General features: G+C 56.3%; 1 protein-coding gene across 1 annotated transcript in view; it reads right to left on the reverse strand.

The window, feature by feature from the left end:
- AGAP3 (ArfGAP with GTPase domain, ankyrin repeat and PH domain 3) overlaps positions 1-20658 on the reverse strand; it is a gene marked incomplete at both ends in the record, with an annotated part of 153037 nt that overhangs the window by 42810 nt on the left and 89569 nt on the right. Inside the window, 2 exons of the mRNA XM_082479178.1 lie at positions 7464-7632; positions 13533-13637. Coding sequence (XP_082335304.1) covers positions 7464-7632; positions 13533-13637 — 274 coding nt within the window. The remainder of the gene's footprint in view (positions 1-7463; positions 7633-13532; positions 13638-20658) is intronic.

The raw sequence follows: 20658 nt of genomic DNA on the forward strand, positions 1-20658 counted from the left end.
GGCACCGGAGATGCAGGAGTGGTTTGGAAGAGCAGCCGGTGCTGCGGTGGGGAGCCTGGGAACTGCCACCCGCACCCTGGTGATGGCCGACGGCGTCGATCCTTCCCAGGAGACACCACAGGCCTGGCAGCACCGCGGCGTCCCACACTGCCCTCCCGCCCCGCGGCAGGGAGCAAGGAGGGACGGGAGAGCCCATGGCCGGGCTCGTACTGCTGAACCCCACCGGCACCTGCAAGCACGGGTGTCCTTGGGCTCCGGCTGCATGTGGAAGGTGCCGACCAGCGCCCGCTAGAGAGGGTTTCTCCCCAGACGGACACCAGGGAATGCCCATTTTACACAGGTCATTTAGACTGTGGCAGGAACTGGCCACCCGCTTTGGGGTTCCCTCCTCACGCCTCAGGGTGCAGTCGGTCAGAAGCGCCGGCGCTTACTGCTCTGTTTTGACTTGTTACCTCCGTGCAATGCACCCTGAATTCTCCATCGGGAAGACCACTTCGTGCCCGCACCCCGATCTAGCTCCAAAAGCTGGGCTCCAGCACCCACACGACCACCCCCTCCGTCAGAGCGCTAAGTGATCCCAGCACTGGTGCCGACATGGAAGCCAACAACCAGCCTTGTCCCTGCCGTGCCGTGCTTCCCCGCGCAACCTGTCCATGGCGTGTCTCCTTCTGCCAAGGCATGCCTGTGCTCTCACCTCGTGCCAACGCAGTGCCGATGGCTTACCGAGGAACCGGTACCTTTGCTACTCAGTTTTTATATTGAGTAGCACTTTACGAACTACAAGAAGCATTTACTCTCTTTATACCTACATCCACGTATTGCTTATACCCTCAACATACTCTGAGCCTTCATGCACATCGGTCACAACATATTCTCAGCTAAGGGATGAAATGTTTTGCTCGGACACACTCACAAAAGCGCGCTCCCGCTGGCCCCGGAGGCTCACGGCTTTCCAGGAACCCAGCGCTGCATGTCCCTTCTCCCCCACCTCTCTCCGGGGTAAGGACAGTCGTTTTCCTGACGCAAGATGCTTGGCCCAAGGAAGTGTTGCAGTCATGACTGCAGAAGGTGGAGCACATACACACAACACCCTCCCGCCCGAGGCAACGGAGGGATGGCTCGAACAGACCAACGATGCCATCGCTGTCCCTGACCACATCTGTGCCACTGAAAGGATTCTTTCCATAGTGGGACACAAGAGCCATCGGGGCCCTTGCTTAAAAACCTGTGTCAGCGTGGGGTACCGAGCGGGACAGCAGCGTGCAGTGGGGTGGACCCCTCTCCTGGTGCGTGCTGGACCCCGACACGTGCCAGCCATGGGGCCGCACTGCGCACAGCAGCCCAGGTGCTGCTCTACCATGGGAAGGCGACCCTGCAGCAGCAGCACAGCCACCTACCCAGCCCCGAGAGAGGTCCCTCTGGAGATCACAGAATCATGGAAAGGTTTGGGTTGGAGGGGACATTAAAGACCATCTGGTTCCACCCCCTGCCCTGGGCAGGGACACCTCCCCCCAGCCCAGGTTGCTCAGAGCCCCGTCCAATCTGGCCTTGAACACCTCCAGGGACGGGGCATCTACAATGTGCACACTAACAACACTGTCCCCTGGCCCTGAGACCCCGGGACGCAACTAAGCTTTTGCGTACACACGGTAACTCTGTCCCCCGCAAAGCTGCACTCAATCTGTGCCGGCCCACACTGCTCCCTAGGTGCTCTCCAGGAGAGTCCTTGCCATAACCAAAGCTGTGCCAGGAACACTCCACAGCTCAGCAGCCACACAGCTGAACCAGAATGTCACAGATCGAGTGGTTCAATGGTAGACTGCAACCAGTCTCCAAAGAAAATCCAGGGGACAGGAGGGTGGCAGGGAAGTGTCACAGAAATATCAGGGCATATGAGAGAGATTTCTGGAAGGCATATCCAAAAAAATTCTAATTGAGGACAAAACTTGTGCTTCTAGGCAATCTTTGCACCAAGTCTCTGAAGATTTACAGCTCTCAGAGACAAATTTTTAATACTGACAAAACGAATACAGCATCCCTGGAGATTTTCAAGACCCGCCTGGATGCAGTCCTGAGTAATGTGCTCTAGGCAATCCTGCTTTAGCAGGAGAGTTGGACTAGATGATCTCTAGAGGTCCCTTCCAACTCTGATAATTCTGTGATTCTGTGATTCTGTGATCCCATCGTGGCTGAGGCTGGAAGGGACCTCTGGAGGTCCTCCTGTCCAACCCCCTGCTCAAGCAGGGCCACCCAGAGCCCATTGCCCTGGACTGTGTCTGGATGGTTTTTGAGTATCTCTGAAGAGGGAGACTGCACAACCTCCCTGGGCACGCACATCACCACACTTGCACACATATTTCACAAAAAGTAAGCCTTTGGTGGCCATAAGGCAGCTGCAAAGTCCGACAACATTCTGTGCCTCTGAAAACAGAGTTTACAATGGGAACACACACAACCTAAAATAAAACTAACTCTGACTACAGTAAAGTTGCCTTCTTTATGGTTTAAATACCAGGGTACCATCATCCATTGAGCTCCGAGTCCCACAGGTTTCACAAATACAAGCCCCTTCCCCATTCCTACTTAATTTAGCTCCAAGTTGCACTGTCTGTTCCTACTTTGGAGGTTATTTTGAATCACCACCAGAGTGCTGCATGTGTGTATTTTATCCATGTACAGGGCAGTGTGAGATATTTTATCTTTTTTTTTCTCCTCCTCCCCTTTATCTACTTCTTCTTTTCTCGCCCTGGGTAAGGACTGTGCATCTGGGGCCTGTACTGTTCAACATCTTTGTTGGCGACATGGAGAGTGGGGTAGAGTGCACCCTCAGCAAGTTTGCCGATGACACCAAGCTGTGTGGCGAGGCAGACACGCTGGAGGGGAGGGATGCCATCCAGAGGGACCTGGACAGGCTGCAGAGGTGGGCCCAAGCCAACCTCATGCAGTTCAACAAGGCCAAGTGCAGGGTCCTACCTCTGGGTCAGGGCAATCCCAAGCCCTCCAGGTTGGGTGGGGAATGGCAGGAGAGCAGCCCTGAGGAGAAGGACCTGGGGGTGCTGATTGACGAGAAGCTCAGCATGAGCCGGCAGTGGGCGATCGCAGCCCAGAAGGCCAACCGTATCCTGGGCTGCATCAGAAGTGTGGCCAGCAGGTCAAAGGAGGGGATTCTGCTCCTCTACTCCGCTCTGGTGAGACCCCACCTGGAGTACTGCCTCCAGCTCTGGAGTCCCCAACAGAAGAAGGACATGGACCTGCTGGAGTGTGTCCACAGGAGAGCCACGAGGATGATCCGAGGGCTAGAGCGCCTCTCCTATGAGGAGAGGCTGAGAGAGCTGGGGCTGTTCAGCCTGGAGAAGAGAAGGCTCCGGGGAGATACTATTGCGGCCTTCCAGTCCCTAAAGGGGGCCTACAGGAGAGCTGGGGAGGGACTTTTTACTGGGGCATGGAGTGATAGGACGAGGGGGAGTGGCTTTAAACTGGAAGAGGGCAGGTTTAGATTGAACATTAGGAAGAAGTTTTTCCCTGTGAGGGTGGTGAGGCACTGGCACAGGTTGCCCAGAGAGGTTGTTGAGGCCCCATCCCTGGAGGTGTTCACGGCCAGGCTGGACGTGGCCTTGGGCAACCTGGGCTGGTGGGAGGTGTCCCTGCCCATGGCAGGGGGGTTGGAACTCGATGATCTTCAAGGTCCTTTCCAACCTAAACCATTCTATGATTCTATGATTCTATGATCTAGTGGACATGAATTAGCACACTCACTCACCTTGGTGGAGCTCAGGTCACAAGGAAGCCGTGGACCACTTGCTTTGAACTCTAAGCACAGGCCGTTTGGTTTTTCCCAGACACTCCCACTGTGTGACAGCAAAGTATTCAGGTCTCCAAAGCTCCAAGGCTTGGAGCAACCTGGTCTAGTGGGAGGTGTCCCTGCCCAGGGCAGGGGGGTGGAACCAGATGATCTTTAAGGTCCCTTCCAACTGTTAACTATTCCATGATTCTATGATTCTATGTCCTCTGAAGATTAATTTGTGCTCCAGGAGAGAACTGCAAACTCTGAGGTGCTCCCTCTCCAGCTGCCCAAAACATGTATTAGATGAGAGAAGCCCAGTGGACCCCAGTAGCAGCCCCATCCCTATCCCCAAAGGCGGCAAAACTGCAAAGTCCCCACCAATTCGATGCAGGGCAGATTCTTTACCAACTCCAAAACCAGTACTCTGCGTTGCACAGGGATATAAGCAAGTCACCTTAGCAGATTTGTATCATGTCAGCGCACTTACCGTGGCGACTGCATCGTCAGCTGCAATCAGTCTTGGAGGCATCAGAGTGAGTTGAAAAAATTCCTCAGAAAACATCTTACCGTTTGTGTACCAGGAGAAAAAGCCTTTCTGCCCAACGCAGACAACCACCCAAAGCCAAGACACATAACATCTGATTAAGGTTGCTGTCTTAATGCTGAGCCCCGTGACAACGCATGTGCTCCGGGTAGCACAGCGGTGTTCCGCTCAGGGGCCCCGAGAAAAAACAGTGAACAGGGGATCTCAAATTCACAGATTTCTACATGAAAAAAGACCATCGTATCCATCCAGCTCGATCCCCTACGCACACGCGTGCAGCGACACACACACGCGAGCTGGATTAAAGCATATCTTGTAGGAAGATAACTAATCTCATTTTAAAGGCTTCAAGCAGTGCTAAGTCCACCGGCTCTCCAGATAAACTATTCCAACATTTAATTACCCTCCCTGCTGGGAAACTACATCTCCTCTCAAGTTTAAATTGCTCTAACTTCAGCCTCCACGCACTGCGTCTCCTCAAGCTTTGTCAACCAGACTGAAAGGCCTCGCACAGTGCTCACTTCTGGGCACTGGTTCTCCAAGCAGCAGCAATCAGTAATCAAGTCACATCTCAATCTGCTCTAGTGAGCCCAACAGGACTGAGATGACTACTGAAAGCAGGATACGGCGTTACGTGGGCATTTGGTTTGACATCACCATAAGCTTTTCTGTGGTTTGTCTTTGAAGTCTTCCTACAGCTCCAATAACCTTCTCTAAGCAGGAGCTCAGACAAAGCACCCGAGAAGTGTGCACCCGAGAAGCGCCTCTGTACAGAGGCAGGAATTGTCACCGCACTTGGGCACGCTGCGGGTGTACGGTGGTGGTGAAGAAATGACAGCATTGAGTGGAGAGCCATGGCAGAAAACAGGCAGAGTTGCACATCCTTGGGCTAAAAAGACAGTAATTGCAATCTTTCGCTGGCAGTTCATCCGGTCTGCGGATGAACAGTTCATCTGACTCTACAGAAACAGCAGTTTGCGTTCAGAAGGGCTTATGATTTCACACCCGGCACCACGTGAACACAGTGATGTCACATGCCCCATTCCCTATGCCGTGTGTGATGCTGAGGGCCCCAGCCAGCTCCTGGCACTCACTCCAGCTGCATCCCATCTTGCGAGTCCTCAGCTCCAGAAAGCCGTGAAGCACACTGCTGACAGCACCCTGACCACAGGACGCAACCGGGGTGCGGAGCAGGACTGAACAGAAATGGGGACAGAATCACAGAATCAGAGAACGGTTTAGGTTGGAAGGGACCTTTAAAGGTCACCTAGTCCTCCCCCCCGCCCTGGGCAGGGCCACCTCCCCCCAGCCCAGGTTGCTCCCAGTCCCGTCCAACCTGGCCTTGACCACCTCCAGGGATGGGGCAGCCACAGCTTCTCGGGGCACCCTGCGCCAGGGGCTCACCGCCCGCACAGGCAACAATTTCTTCCCAATATCTCATCTCAATCTCCCCTCTGTCAGTGTCAAACTGTTCCCCCTTGTCCCATCACTCCCCTCCCTGGTGAAGAGTCCCTCCCCAGCTCTCCTGGAGCTCCTTTAGGTACTGGAAGGGGCTCTCAGGTCTCCCCAGAGCCTTCTCTTCTCCAGGCTGACCCCCCCACCTCTCCCAGCCTGTCCTCCCAGCAGAGGAGCTCCAGCCCTCCCAGCATCTCCGGGGCCTCCTCTGGCCCCGCTCCACCAGCTCCATGTCTCTCCTGTGCTGAGCCCCCCGAGCTGGAGGCAGCACTGCGGGGGGGTCTCCCCAGAGCAGAGCAGAGCGCAGCAGAGGGGCACAATCGCCCCCTCGCCCTGCTGGCCACGCTGCGGGGGATGCAGCCCGGGGTGCCGGGGGCTCGCTGGGCTGCCAGCGCACATTGCCGACTCACAGTGAGCTTCTCATCCACCAGTACCCCCAAGACCCTCTCGGCAGGGCTGCTCTCCATCTCTCCATCCCCAGCCTGTACGGACACCAGGGGCTGTCCCGACCCCGGTGCAGGACCGTGCACTTGGCCTTGTTGAACTTCTTGAGGTTCACATGGGACCACTTCTCCAGCCTGTCCAGGTCCCTCCGGATGGCATCCCGTCCCTCAGGCATGTCGACCGCACCACTCAGCTTGGTGTTGTCTGCAGACTTGCTGAGGGTGCACTCAGTCCGGCTGTCTATGTTACTGATGAAGATACTAAACAGTGCTGGTCCCAGTATGGACCTCTGAGGAAGATCACTTGTCACTGATCTCCATCTGGACATTGAGCCGTTGACAACTACCCTCTGGATGTGACCATCCAGCCAATTCCTCATCAATCAGATGCGGTTACCCAAGTTCATACTTGGTGGCACAGCGTGCAGTATCAGATTATGAAGGATTTCTGTTAGCAGCAGCATTATCAGCGCTCCCTCATTATCCCAAAGAGCAGAGGGGTACCCCTCCCCTGCTGGACCAGACTGCTGCCAACAGCTGGCTGGGAAGAACGTGTGTGGAAACTGTCCATCCTGGGCAAGGATACCAACCCCGAGGACAAAGTAGAGGCATGTCAACGCCCTAGGTAACTTGGGCAGGAACGCTCCAAGGGCGAGATACCTCCTGTGGGAGCGGAAGCAGCACGCAGTGTGGCATGAACTCCATGAGAAACCATAGAGGCTCCCAACCTCACCTCCTCTCACCACTCTCTGCAGCTGTGCCTCTTGAATGTGCACGCAGAAGAACAGTAACTACAAACCAAGCCCCTCGCATTACGATTTCTCCAGGGGAAAGTGAGGAGGGAAAAGGGGGGCACGAAAAAGGAAACAAACAGAAGAGAACTTGCCAGGGATCAAGAGACATCCCTGGCTGAGATTTCCTTTGTTTTAGGGAGCAACAGCCTCCCCGACGCACAGCAACTCATCAGACTGGACCATTTCCTCTCGGGGAGCTCACGCCACTAGTTAAAGCCCTTCTACTCTTTCATCTGTCCTGGACACTAACCAGCATGAAATCCCAACAGGAGCTTACCTGAGACCTGCACGGAAACACCAACACCCACCGAAGGCACTCACAGAGAGCGGTGGAAGGAAGAAACTCTGGAACAGCTTTTGTTTCCAGCTCAGCAAAGCATGGCACTGCTGAGGTACCGGAGGGGAGGTCCGCCGCCAGCTCTGGCACCCACACCAACGCTTACCTGTGCCTCCCGTCAGCTGCGTGCTGCTCCGCTCCTTTGCAAGCCCGTTGGCTTTGGGGCTGGCGCTGGGTGCTGCTGCCGTTGTCGCCCTGGGTAGCCGCTTGCCTGGTACCTTCACTGTAGTTCTCAGCAGATCGATTTCCTTCCCGTGGACGTTCTGCATGTAATCCTACAGCAGAGAGGCAGAAAGGCTCATAATCAGCCCTGCCCCAGCCCACCGCTCTCAGCTCCCCTCTCATCCACGTAATCCAAACTAAAACCCGGTTCCATTCATCCACATGGGAACTGGTTACCCGCCAGATGGTCAGCCAGCACCTTGCAGGTGACTTGGGAGCTCATCCCATGCTCCTTTCTCTTGCACTATACTGAAGTCTCAAGTCGGGTGGGGGAGAGGTAAAGGACCCTACGGCTTCCCCAGTGTCCACAGCCCGCCGTTTTCTGCCACGTGGTTGCAAAGCCTTGACTCTGACCTGCCTTCTTCCCATCACTAGCTGGTGCATTAGAACTGGCGCCAGAGAAGTACCAGGTCTCACTTCCAGTGCCCAGAACCAGTCAGCCCTGATATGAGTAATGCTGGGATGTTGCCACGGGCAGTCAGATGCCACGACAAGCCCGTTTGTGAAAATCTGGCTGGGGATCAGAGGTTAGATGGAGCCAAAGAGCACATAGGTGGCAGGCAGTTCTTCTTCCCTGTCATTTGTTGTCTTTTTAATCACAGCACTCAACTATGACAGCTAATAATATAATATAATATAATATAATATAATATAATATAATATAATATAATATAATATAATATAATATAATATAATATAATATAATATAATATAATATAATATAATATAATATAATATAATATAATATAATATAATATAATATAGCATAAGTAGTGGCATACCTGGAAATACCCTCTCGGCTCACAGCTAGCATAATTCAAGCCCAAACCAACACAACTCAGGATAACTCCCTTGTACACTCATCTGCATAGCATTAAGTTACGCAAAACTTGGTGCTTCCACCATTCCTTCTGGTACACCATTTATTGTGCGACCAAAAACTCCCCATGCACTGCCTCCTAATAGCATCTCACCTTTTGGTCAAAATAAAGCTGCAGACCTCTAGCCCGGGCTGTGAGCTGTGTCCTGTCCCGTGCTCTCCAGTGCCCGTCTGCCCCACAGGGCACTGCAGCTCTCCCCAAACCCCCTCCGATGCGGCCGGCTCTCCCTGGGGCTCATATCCCAAGAAGATCTGACCAACATGACCTCCAGAGAGATGCATGGAGGGGAACTGCCCTGCCCAGGGCAGACCTCAAGGGAGCAGGGGCTGAAAGCTGAGCTAGAGACTCGGGGGGGAAACATGACGTGGGCGCATCCCCCCGGCTCTGCGCTGGGGATGTGTACTGCAAGCGGGAGAGCCGTGGCAGCAACCGTCCAGGGAGAGACTGCGGCTGCTGCAGGGAGGCTTGGGCTTGCTCCAGTTCACAAGGAGGTCACCAAAAAGATTAACTCAGAGCTGGTCCCTGTCTGCTTCCAAATCCAAGGAGATAAAGCCACAAACAAGATCGATTTAAGAGCAACCATTCTCCCAGCTCTCGGCTCCAAGGCGCAGGTGAATGGGGGCTGTATGGGCAACGCTCTGTGGTCGCAGGCGGGTACCTGCCGGGTTTACAACCCCTCAGCAGCACCTCAACACCTTGGTTTGAATTCTTCTCTGCCCGCAGACCCCTGCCCAGGCATCCCGTCCTCGGAGCTAACCCAAGGGATGGGGCGGTGTGGCAGCACACCCCTCTGCTCCCAACCCCGGTGCGACTTGACCTCAAACCACCCGTGCGCACCCTTTGGTGCCCCAGGCAATTCCTAGATAACCAGCCCAACCCAACCTTGCTCCAGGCTGTCCCCTGTTGGGCGGGAGCCTGGCGGCACCCTTGGGCAGGGAACCTCGGAGGGGCTGGAGGATTTTCCCTAACTCAGCACAATTGCTGCGGTAGCCGGCTGCCTGACGGAGAGAGCGGTCACCAGCGCACTGCTTTTATTACATGCTATAAAACAGCAATTTCTTCCCAAGCCTCCTCGCTAATTACCCAGCCAGTTCTCTCATTTCATTTTATTACTGGAATTAACAACGAGTTCAAAGCGTGGAAAGCTATTAAGATGTGTGATTAAGCCACATTCAATTAGTTTCTACAAACAATTTAATTGATGTTGCAGATAGAATTAACAGAAGGTGATTGTGTGAATGGCTCCACTGGCTGCAAAATGGGAGATGCTTTCTCTCTCGCTCTGCGCGGCACAGCACAGCCCGGCCAGCGACGCTGGGCTGAACCACATACGCCGTCCTCGCGAGCAGAAGCATTTACTCTCCCAGGCTTTGGGAAAGCGATAGGAGACCGCACCGGCCTCTTCACAGAACTTGTGCTTTTCCTGTCACTGAACACACTCTCAGACAGGTAAGAAAAACACAGAGGCAACAAGGCAGGCTGAACCCGGGGATCAGGCGCCCCAGCACTCCCGCCTTCAGCCAGAGCTGCTGCCCACCGCTCCCACCCCGGGCGTCCCACTCGCGGAGCCTCCGGAACCGCTGCCAGCTCCAGAGGAAGCAGAGGCGGCACGAGCAGGAGCGCACCGCTCTCCAGTGCCCCAGCAGAGGCGCAGGCTGGCAGTCCGGGCAGATACGCTGCCAGCGAGGAGACACAGAGCACTTGGTTCCAGGGCTGGACCCAGCTCGCCGGAGAGCTCTGTCAACCCACCACTGCAATCCCACGGTTTAAGCCTGACCCCCAGTGAGAACACTTCAAAGTGGGGCCGGAGGTACCAAGATACAGATCCAGAAACATGTGTGATAAACACCCAAAAGCGGATGAACAGCCGCACCAGGAAGCTTTCGGTAGGTAAAATCAGAAGTATGACCCAGCCAGAGCCATGCAGGGCACAAACACATCTGGGGCAGATACGTCTACTGGAGGAAAAAGAAAACGGGCAGGGCTGCTGGTCCCCTGGGGGACCTCCACCCACCCCAAAAGAGACAGGGACAGAACATAACAGAGATGCAAGAGAGGTCTAGGCAGGAATTTCCCTGAATCATGCCATGGAAAAGCTGTTGGGAACACAAAAGCAGCACAAATTGCTCCAGGGCTTGAACATCCCGACAGGGGCTGGGAAAGCCCCTCTTCCCACAGCGCTCAGCCGTGCCTCAGGGACCCGCTGCTGCTCCCCCAAGCCTGCCATCCCCAGACACGGGGCTGGACGGGCTCACACCCAGCAAGGCAGCGGAGAAGCTGCGACTCCACATTTCGAGGAAGGAGCTTCGGCATGCCGAGTGCCTCCTGGATGGAGGATTCCGCATACTGGCTCTCGCCAGCAGCTTTCCTCATGACGTGCCTGCTGGCCTGAGAGCTGCTGCCACAGATGGAAGTGACAAAGAAGCACGTGCCCTTCCTCAGCAACAAGGGCTGTTCAACCCTAATGTGCTCTGTCTGGGAACCTGCTTCATGCCATGGGGGAAAAACCTGGTGACAAACACACTGCAGCACCTACCTGCCCCTCTACTCTGCTCTGGGGAGACCCCACCTGGAGTGCCGCGTCCAGACCTGGAGCCCCCAACTTAAGAAGGACATGGACCTGTTGGAGCGGGGCCAGAGGAGGCCCCGGAGCTGCTGGGAGGGCTGGAGCCCCTCTGCTGGGAGGACAGGCTGGGAGAGGTGGGGGGGGTCAGCCTGGAGAAGAGAAGGCTCTGGGGAGACCTGAGAGCCCCTTCCAGTGCCTAAAGGGGCTCCGGGAGAGCTGGGGGGGACTCTGGATCAGGGAGGGGAGCGATGGGATGAGGGGGAACAGTTTTAGACTGGAAGAGGGGAGACTGAGATGAGATCTGAGGAAGAAATTGTTGCCTGTGCGGGCGGTGAGCCCCTGGCGCAGGGTGCCCCGAGGAGCTGTGGCTGCCCCATCCCTGGAGGTGGTCAAGGCCGGGTTGGACGGGGCTGGGAGCAACCTGGGCTGGGGGGAAGTGGCCCTGCCCGGGGCAGGGGTGGGACTCGATGGTCTTTATGGTCCCTTCCAACTGTAACTATTCTGTGATTCTATAACCTCCTGATTCGCTCTAGAAGATGGGGAGGAGAGGATATAATGGGATATCCTCTTCTGGAGCACCTCTTCCTCCAGACTTCCTTCTTGCATCTGTCCCCTCCAAGCAGTCATAAACCAGACGCCCAGAGGGAAGGCCGGGCAAGGCAGAGGGCCCTTTGCTAATCAGAACAGCACACTGCTTGCCAAAGCCTTCCATCAGCATTGCAGTCAAAAAGGTAACACGACGGTCAGTGTCGTGGCTCTTTTCCCCGATTTTCGGGGAGGCGACGCCACGCAGGGAGCACGCAGACCCCCCACCCTTGCGGAAGCCAGAGCCGGCAGAAGCAGCTCTGCGCTCTGTGGCCTACACGTAATTACGCCTCGCTCCAGGTAAACATACGGGGCAGCACAACACCCATCTTGGGTGCAAAGTCCAAAGCTCTCAGTGAAGCCTAGGGGAGGAGAGCCCCACCTTGTACCTTTCTTAGCAACGGGCTGTGGATCACCAGTAGCACCAGGTGGAAGCAAACCAGATTTTTGCTTGGGGCAACGCAGTAATGAAATGAAACGCTGAAGAAGTGCAGGAAGGAAAGCAAGTGACATCAATCTAGATCACCCCCTGAGGAAGAAATGGTGTAAAAAGGAGAGAAACCTAGTGTGTAACAGCATCATCTGAGAGCGGTTAAACAACATCCCAGAAATTACTCTGCCGCTACAGCTGACTGTAATAATGGCCTATGATGTCTCCGGTGGAAACGTGATAAACCCACACACGCGTGTGTGCCCACACGCAGAGCAGGCAGCAGCCGTTCCCTCCCACTTCGGTTCTATAAAGACCAAAAAACGGGGTTACGAAGTTAGGGAACTGCAGAACCAGACCCTACGGTACAGGCATCAAAGACTAAAAGAAAGAAACATGTCCTCAAAGCTCCCACAAATTAAGGGAAGGAAAAGCAACGACCGGCTTTCCAGTGTAAGGAAGGGAGGGTTAAAAGGCTCCGTGGCTCAGGAGCCGGGCGACCGAGCACTGCAAGCCCGTGACTTAGAGACGCAGGGTTAGAAAAGAGGAGAAGGACTCCGAGGCTCGGGGCACTCCAAGACCTGTGTGCCTGAGGAGATCGGGGACAAACCGCGGGCCCAGGAGCAGTCAGGAAGCACAGGAGCTGCAATGCCTTACTCTTCTGCCTTTAGCAGCACCTCTGGACCGCCCCGCGCCCGCGCTCTGCCCCGCGCTCTGCCCTGCACTCCCCGGCCGCTGCCCGGCTGTCCCGCTGCAGCGCATCGCCTCCGCAGAGGGTGCTGCGGCCTCGGTGTCACAGGTGTGTCTGTCCGTGGCTCACTGTCTCAGCAGCAAACTGTGCTCAAGAGGGAATGGGGAAGAAGTCATTAGCCCCACAGTGGGGAGGCGACAGAGATGGATGGGGAGGCAGCTGTGCGCCTGAGCCAAGCAGTGAAGAGGATCAGAGATGCATCGAGTGACAGCTCAGCTCGGCAGGCTCTGCACAGGCACCTCATCTCCATTACCCAATACCTAGCAGCCAGGAAAATTATTCCACACCCAAATGGCACCATCAGCCGTGGCTGCAAGTTCTCCGCCTGCTCCTCACCCCAGATGCAGGGAGGCGGCAACCCCTGCTTTCATGGACCGAGCAATGGAATGGAAAAAAGAAAGATGCATTTCCTTAGCAGAATTCTGTGCAGGACGTGTTCCCATCAGTTTTTCCCACCCAGCCTGGCACTGCAGAGACACCCTTCATGAGAGGGAAGAGGTTTTCTCCAGACCCTGGTAAAAACCAGCTCTGCTGACTACGCCTGCCCCGTCGAGGGCTCGTGCTGAACCTCCTGCGTGGGGCACCGCCGCAGGCAGCAACTGGGGCTTCCATCGGCTGCCAACCCCTTCCCGAGCAACTCTGCGACGGCAGCACCTGCAAGTGGACCTGCAGCAGCAGCGTGGAGGAGGACATCACCGTGTCCCACCCTGCTCCTCAGCCCAGCCCAGCGCAGTACTTACATGCAGGCTGGGATGGTAGGTGAGGACTCCGTTGTCACACAGCGTCACGTACTTCTTCTTCCACTCTTTGTTGAGAGACTTGCCACTGCGTTTGAGGAGAATGCCCTAGAAAAGAAGTGTCAAAAGACTCAGACCTTGTTTGTCCCAGGCACCTCCCGCTCAGCTACAGCATTGCCGCTTGTAGGAGACCAGTCTTTGAAGGGACACGAAGATCAGGACTCAGGAAAACATCTTCCAGGTCAGCCTTCCCAACAGCATTTCCCCTGGGACTGGTAGGACAAGGGCTGCACCCCTTTCCTCTCCAACCCTCGCATGTCTCCACAGACAGCCCACCTCTGTTCTCAGAGATGAGGGTCTCCCCATGCCAGCACTGATGCCCAGATCCTCTGAGGGACCCACCACATGCTCTGCCCTCCCAAATCGCTCTCTCTGGGCAACTTTCCTTGTGCTGAGGAACAGTGCCAACACATGGCAGAAGCCAACCTCGCCACCAACCGACACCGCTCGCTCTGTTACCACAGTGCTCCCAGACCCTCTTTCAGCACCAAAAGCACAGCCGGGGGATGCCCAAGGCAAGGACCATTTGGGACAGGCGGGGGCCAGTCAGGGGAACAGCACACCACAGTACAGGTCTCACAAGGAACGCATATTCTCTTGCCAGCGTGCAATTCTTTCTTAGAGATGTCACACAAATGGAGCTAGGGACACACTCTGGGAGGCAGAGCAGGTCCTGGGCAGTTGAGGGGCCAGTTCACCCCCTTTCCCCACCAGGATTTTACATGAGACTCGTCCTGTGGTCTTCAGGCGCAGCACACTTCTGGAGCCTGAAAACGATGGTGCTCATGTGCCCCGAAACTCCCTCTTCCCACCAGCCCGACCCAGAACTAACTTCCATTGACCGGAACCAATGCTCAGAGCTCGCGCCCTCCTGACCCTCTCCCCGTCCCGTTCCGCCTCCCCGGGAAATCTGCTCCTAGCAGCAATGCATCACGCGCCAGGCAAGAGCAGGGGTGGAGCGGGAGAAGGAAGACAGGGCACGAAGGCAGGCACAAGGGCTCTGGAGCCGGGACTGGGGGGGAACATCAAGTATTCCGCAGGCAGGGAGGAAAAGACAGCACAGGGGGACAGAAGTATGGGTGAATAACAGAGTCTGGGAAAAAGCTGGATCTACCAATCGTCGGGCCCGGGCCCTCCGAGAGCACTGTCTGCACAGACATCCAGACTGGCTGTTCCCAACGGGGCAAAAATCTGGGCCCCAGGCCAGCGCCTCCTCAAAAACTTGGACAGAAAGTCTCTGTCCTGCCAGCCTCGGCATATTTGGGGGCCCCGTCCCACTGCCTAGAGACTGAGGCCGCTGCGCCCACGTGATGGAAAATCACAACAAAAAGTTGTAAGGTTTGGCACATGCTGGGGTAACAACGCTGCCAGACACATCCATGAAATCGGCAATAAATGATGCAGAAAAGGCAGAAGCGCTCCGTGACCGCGTATGCTCAGTACTCGGGAAGCAAACGGTGTGAAAAGGAAACGCCTCCCACTCGTGCAAGGGAGAGCAAGTTAAAACAGAGTGGCGAACGCTGAGCCCTGTTGGTGGCAGGATCTGAGCCCTTGCCACCAAGAGCTCAGAAGGAATCAGCTGAAGATCTCACCCAGCAGCGGTTAAAAGGCGCTGATTTAAACACGCCTTGGAACATGGCAGCAGTTCGAAAGCTCGCACTTCGCCAAGATCCGCAAGGGGAAAAGCAATGACCGTCCCAATTACGGCCACTCAGCCGGACGCTTACACCGGGCAAAACGGTGGAAAAGCCACCGCAAGGAGTGATCAGTGAAGGACGAGAGGACAGCGGGTGACCAATGCCAACCAGTGCGGAAACAGGTCATCAGAGAAGTCTGATCCTGCTTTTGGTAAGACGGCAATATCTGGCAGCAACGGTAACTGTGTTGACACAGCATTTTTCGTTATCTGTCAGGATTTTAACTGAGCAGCACGCACCACTAAAACCCACCTGTACAAAATCCATAAAGCCGCTAACGTGGAGTAAAAGCTGGTCAAGTGAGAGGTCTCAAAACATGATAATAAATGAGACCAAGTGTGATCATAAACGGCAAATCCATGTCCAATAGAAGCACTTGCACCGAGGTCCCGCCAATCTGCATTTGATTCACACTATTTAATCAACATCTTCCCCAAAGGAGCTCAAAGAAAACACAAAACTTGAAGGTAACATAGAAACCGCACAGCATAAACCACTGCAGTGACTGGTCGTTAACACAAACTGCCTCATATCCCCCGGCAAACCCGGCTCCCAGGGACGGCGGGGACTGGAGCTCAGGGTGGGCTCCCTGGGCCGGGGTGCACCAACGCCACGTGGCTCCTGAGCTCCCGGTGCTGAGCGAGGACGGGAACTCAACCTGGCAGCGGACTGTCAGGTGGGACAGGGCAGGCGGCATCACCCCCAGGTGCGGTATTACCACAGCTGGAGGAGCGTTCGGAGGTCACCTCGCCACGTGCCTCCCCAGGGCGGGCTCACGTGTACCCACGTCACTCCAGCCCCTTCGTAGGAACCGCCAGTGCCGGGGACTGCGCTCCATCCTGCAGAGATCGGCGCCCAACGCCTCCTGCACCTCCACTGTGAAACCGCAGCGCAGCACTTGTCCTGTGGCAGTGACCACTCTGCAGCAGCACGCAGCGTTATCTCAAGACGTCAATTACACCTCTGTGTCCTCTTCTCTCCTCTGGACTCGCAGTCCCAAACCTGTTGCTCCCGCTGACCGGGACGGGGCAGCCCACCGAGGCTGTACGGCGCCAGGGGCGAGCCTGCTCCTGGGCGGTGGTCAGCCATGCCCTCGCAGGCCGCGAGCGCCACCCGCGGTTTCTCAATGCCAGGACGTGGCTCTGCTCTCGTTCTGACCTACGCAAAACCATCCTCTCGAGCAGCACCGCTGGGCCACAGATTTCCCACACTGTGTGTGGGAACAGTTATTCCTCCTCGCATCCAAAGACAGTTTAACATTACAGCTAGTCTAGGTACGTGGTGGGTTCTCTGTATTTGAGAACATTTGTTCGATATCTTTCAAACAAATCTGCTCCAGACCAGGCTGAAGTTACAAATTTGGCTCAAAGACACTGGATGAAATTCTCTGGCTTCTGGGCATAGTGATCCCTTCTGGCCTCAGACCCGGCTCGCTTCTGCCAACACCTACTGCAAAACACCAGCTCTGGCTGCCGCCCCTCTCCTTGGTGTGTCTTTGACTGGATACACCTTGGTGCTACAAAAATACCTACTTCAACACTCCCAGGCTGCCGCGTCTTCTGTCAAGCCCCCAAAATGTGTTGTCTGCAGAGAAGAGTTCAGCTGCAGTTAGTTTAGCTACAAATTTGGGACTCCACAAATGGAAACACAAGCAAAACCAGACCTGGCAACAGAGGACCGAGCACTGGCATCCCATTTCTTTCAAGCCAGATGGCACGAGAGTCCAAAACTGGGAGCAACTACACAGTCTAAGTAAACATCTGACACAATGCTGGGGGGGAAGGGGCCCTTAAGGCCAAACATTTGCAAGAAACAGCTGAATCGAGGCACAGAGCTCAGACAGACTTGTTGTTCACTGCTGTATCGGAGATGGAGAGGCAGGGACAGAAGCCGAGAGGATTCCTGGTTGCAATGGCGCTGCTGTGCTGACTGCGTCAAGGCTACGACTCTGCAGCCCAACTTCTTTTTTTCTGATGGCAGAATGAGGAGGTTTGGCCCAGCAGCACCCGGAGAACTCTGGTTTTCCTGGCGGAAAGCCCTCGCGGCAGCTCAGACAGAACTGCGGAGTGGCAAGGCGGACAGGGCAGGAGAACGGGCCGGAGGCAGGCGCGTCCCCACAGCTGGACTCAACCCTCCACGCATGTCCTCACCATGCACCGTGCACCGGCTCGGGCTCCTCAGGCCTGCCCAGACCCTGCGCCCGTGCGCGCTGCCTCTCCTCAAGCTCCCTCTGCTTCCCGTAGAAAGATTTATAAGAAATAATTCTTCCCCAAGTTACTTCCCAAGGGTGGAAGTCCTGCACGAAGGAAAGAAGCTGCCGGAGACGAAAGGCAAGAGAGCCCAACCCTCTTCTCCTTTCCTTCCCGGCATTTTGTCGGCCAGCGCAAGTGTCTCCGTTGTGTTTGGATTGTGGTGGTGCACAGTAAAAGCAGCAGCAGCAATATGCAGCGTAATGAAGCAGGGAGCAGCGATGGCCCCCAAAGGACTCGTTTACTCCACAAATCTCCCTTCCACTCACTTTTTGCTAAGAATTTTAACACCAAACTTAATTGTAAAGTCGCGTATTGATTGGAAAATGCAAATGGCAATTTAAATGTAATCTAAGCTCCCAGCATGATCCCAGCTCCCAAGGAGGAGGAGTCACCCGCCTTGGGCCCTACTGGAGAGCATGGCCCAAACCGAGCTGGGCCAGGGACCCGGGGACCCCTGGGCCGCCTGCGCGTTCTGTACAGCCTTCTCGGAAAGAATCTGGTACATGTGCAATTAGGAGCTCATTCCTAGTAACGAACAGCTGGGGAAGCTTAGTCTCCCGGCCTAATTAACCCACTTCTCAGAGACAAGCGTCCAGCTATGGAGAAGCTCTTCCAACCTTGCCAGACCATCCAAACCTACGTATCACCAGGAGGACATGGCAGCAAAGGGTTCCCAAGTCCTCGGTGCAGGGTGGCCCCAGCAGAGGCACCGGCTGCCCCCGCAGCCCGCAGGGGAGGGGAGGAGGTGCTGGCCGAGGCGTAGAGGGACCCCAACATCCACGGTCTCACCTGTACCACTGGGTATGTCCATCTTCTCCAGGTGTGCATGAGGTGTACGGGAGACAGAGCAGGTCACCCAGCGTTCTCAATTGCGCTGGAGAAGGTGATGACAAGTGACAGCCAGCCACCACACCTCCGTGGCAGCACCCGTCCCTTCTCAGCTATGCAGCCGCCACCCAATGTCTCTCCTCTCTGCAACACCCAACGCAGCCTCCCCCTCGGTGGTCATCCTTCCCAGACATCAGACCTGGCCCTGTGCAGGAACCCAAAGCACCGGGCGCCCAACAGGGCTGCCAGCAGTCCCTCGGGCTGGTCCTCTTCCTGCAGAGTCCAGAAGAGACTGGGCACCAGTCACAGCGACGACAGAAGTCTGCAGGCCAACCACCCTACTGCCGCCCCACACCACCCTTGGGCTTCAGCTCTCTCTGGGCAGTTTATGTGCGCACCAGTCTCGCTCTTCTCAGCAGAGGAATCAAACTGCTCCGAGGTTATGTACCAGTGGTGGCAGAACCCCAAACAGCATTTGTTGCCACCAGCCCAGCAGCGCACGTGCTGAGGGAAGCGAAACAGTCTGGAACTGGTCGTGCACCCAGGCAGAAGATCCTGCGTGTTCGCCACTCTACAGCCCTCAAAACAACCGGCTTCTCTGCTCTTGTATGGCTGGGACCACCATGTAAGAGTAGAACTAGCCAAAAGCCCTGCTCCTTCGCCGCCCTTCAGAGAGATGGCAAGCAACGAGATCTCCACGACCTTCCAGAGAGGGCAGGTCCGCATCAGAGAGCGGAGCAACCATCACCTATCCCAAATCTTTGTGATACGGAGCTACAGCTCCTGAGAGTCTTCGCTCCTTTTCACGCTGGTGGTACCAAGTCATCGCTCCTCCTGGAGGGACAACCCAGCGAAGGGCCGCAGCAGGGATGGTGCAGAACTGCAGCGCTCTGATGTTACTCTGTGTCTACTGCGCTGCGTGTTTACAGCAACCCCATAACCTGCAGGTGGCTATCGGCCTCCTTTCTCCTTTAGGAACAAAGCTCTGTGCCTCCCTAAGACACTGTAGCACAACTGCTTAACTCAAGCAGCGGGAGGGCAGCCATTTCGGAGTGCCACGGCATCCCAGGGGACAGGTCCCAGCAGCGCTCTGTGGCCTGAGCATCGCCCCTGGGACAGCGGCTCCAGCGCGGTGCAGCGCAAAGCCCAGGGAGGGAGAGCCATTTGCACAAACGTGTGCCCACCTTTCCGACAAGACGCTGCTTCTCCCAACGTCAGTACACATTCCCGAAAAAAGACCGCCAGGACCTCCTCTGCAGAACCACCTCCCGCCGCTCTGGGGCCAGTCCCGAGCCCAGGCAGGGACACAGGTCCCACAGGATTACGGTTTGCCCTGGGCTCTCCCGGCGAGCTGCTGCTCTGCGAACGGGTGGCTTCACTTAGGTCCTGAGCCAGGCGAGTACTCCGGCACTGACGACTTCTTGCGGAGCACGGGAGCGATGTGCAAGCCTTGTTTTGCAGCCCTAGCCCTTGTCTGCATCAGTTCTCGACCTGCTCGACACCGTAACAGCACTGCTCTGCCGAGAGCAAGGAGCGACTCCATCACACCAAAACACTGCAATCTCCGGCAGACCGGGCAAGGCCAGGCCCAGCGAGCAACACGGAGAGACAGAGGAGCAGGTAAAGGAACCATCCTGCCCCGCTGAGTGAAGGGGAATCCTGGAAACAGCAACCCAAAGGCCCAAAAGCAAAGGCCACAGGAACGCTCCCAGAGCAGCCCCCGCAGCCGGCAGCAGGGCCTCGGGGAGCCAAGGCAGCTCGCCCAGCGCCGCGCTCGGCCGCCCCTTCCTCCCCGCAGACCTGCTCCCTCCCGCCGCACTGGGCCCACTCGCCCTCCCAGCGCAGGCGCTGCCACCGCAAACCAGCGACCCGCCGCGCTGACCCGCAGCCAACACGCAGCGCACAGGGCGGGAGGCCGCCTCGGGCCACGCACCACCACCGCTGCGAGGTGCTGCTGGAGCGGCCACGACCATCGTCCCCAGCACACGGCCCCGGCCGGGGTGTGCGCAGAGGCAGCCCACTCTGGTGGGAAACAAGGAGCCGTACGGACAGAGGGACAAGTACCCCACCAGCAGAAGCAGTAGAAGAAACAGTTACACACTGAACCCCAGACTGGTGAGGGCTGGAAGGGCCCTCTGGAGCTCCCCCAGTGCCACCCCCCGCCAGAGCAGGGGCACCTCCAGCAGTGGCACAGGACACCTCCAGGCGGGTTTGGAGTGGCTCCAGAGGGGGAGACTCCCCCCCCTCTCTGGGCAGCTGTGCCAGTGCTCTGCCGCCCGCACGGGAGAGAAG

The sequence above is a fragment of the Vanellus vanellus genome, assembly GCF_965231255.1.
Source record: "Vanellus vanellus genome assembly, chromosome: 2".
In the NCBI taxonomy this organism is placed as follows: domain Eukaryota; kingdom Metazoa; phylum Chordata; class Aves; order Charadriiformes; family Charadriidae; genus Vanellus; species Vanellus vanellus.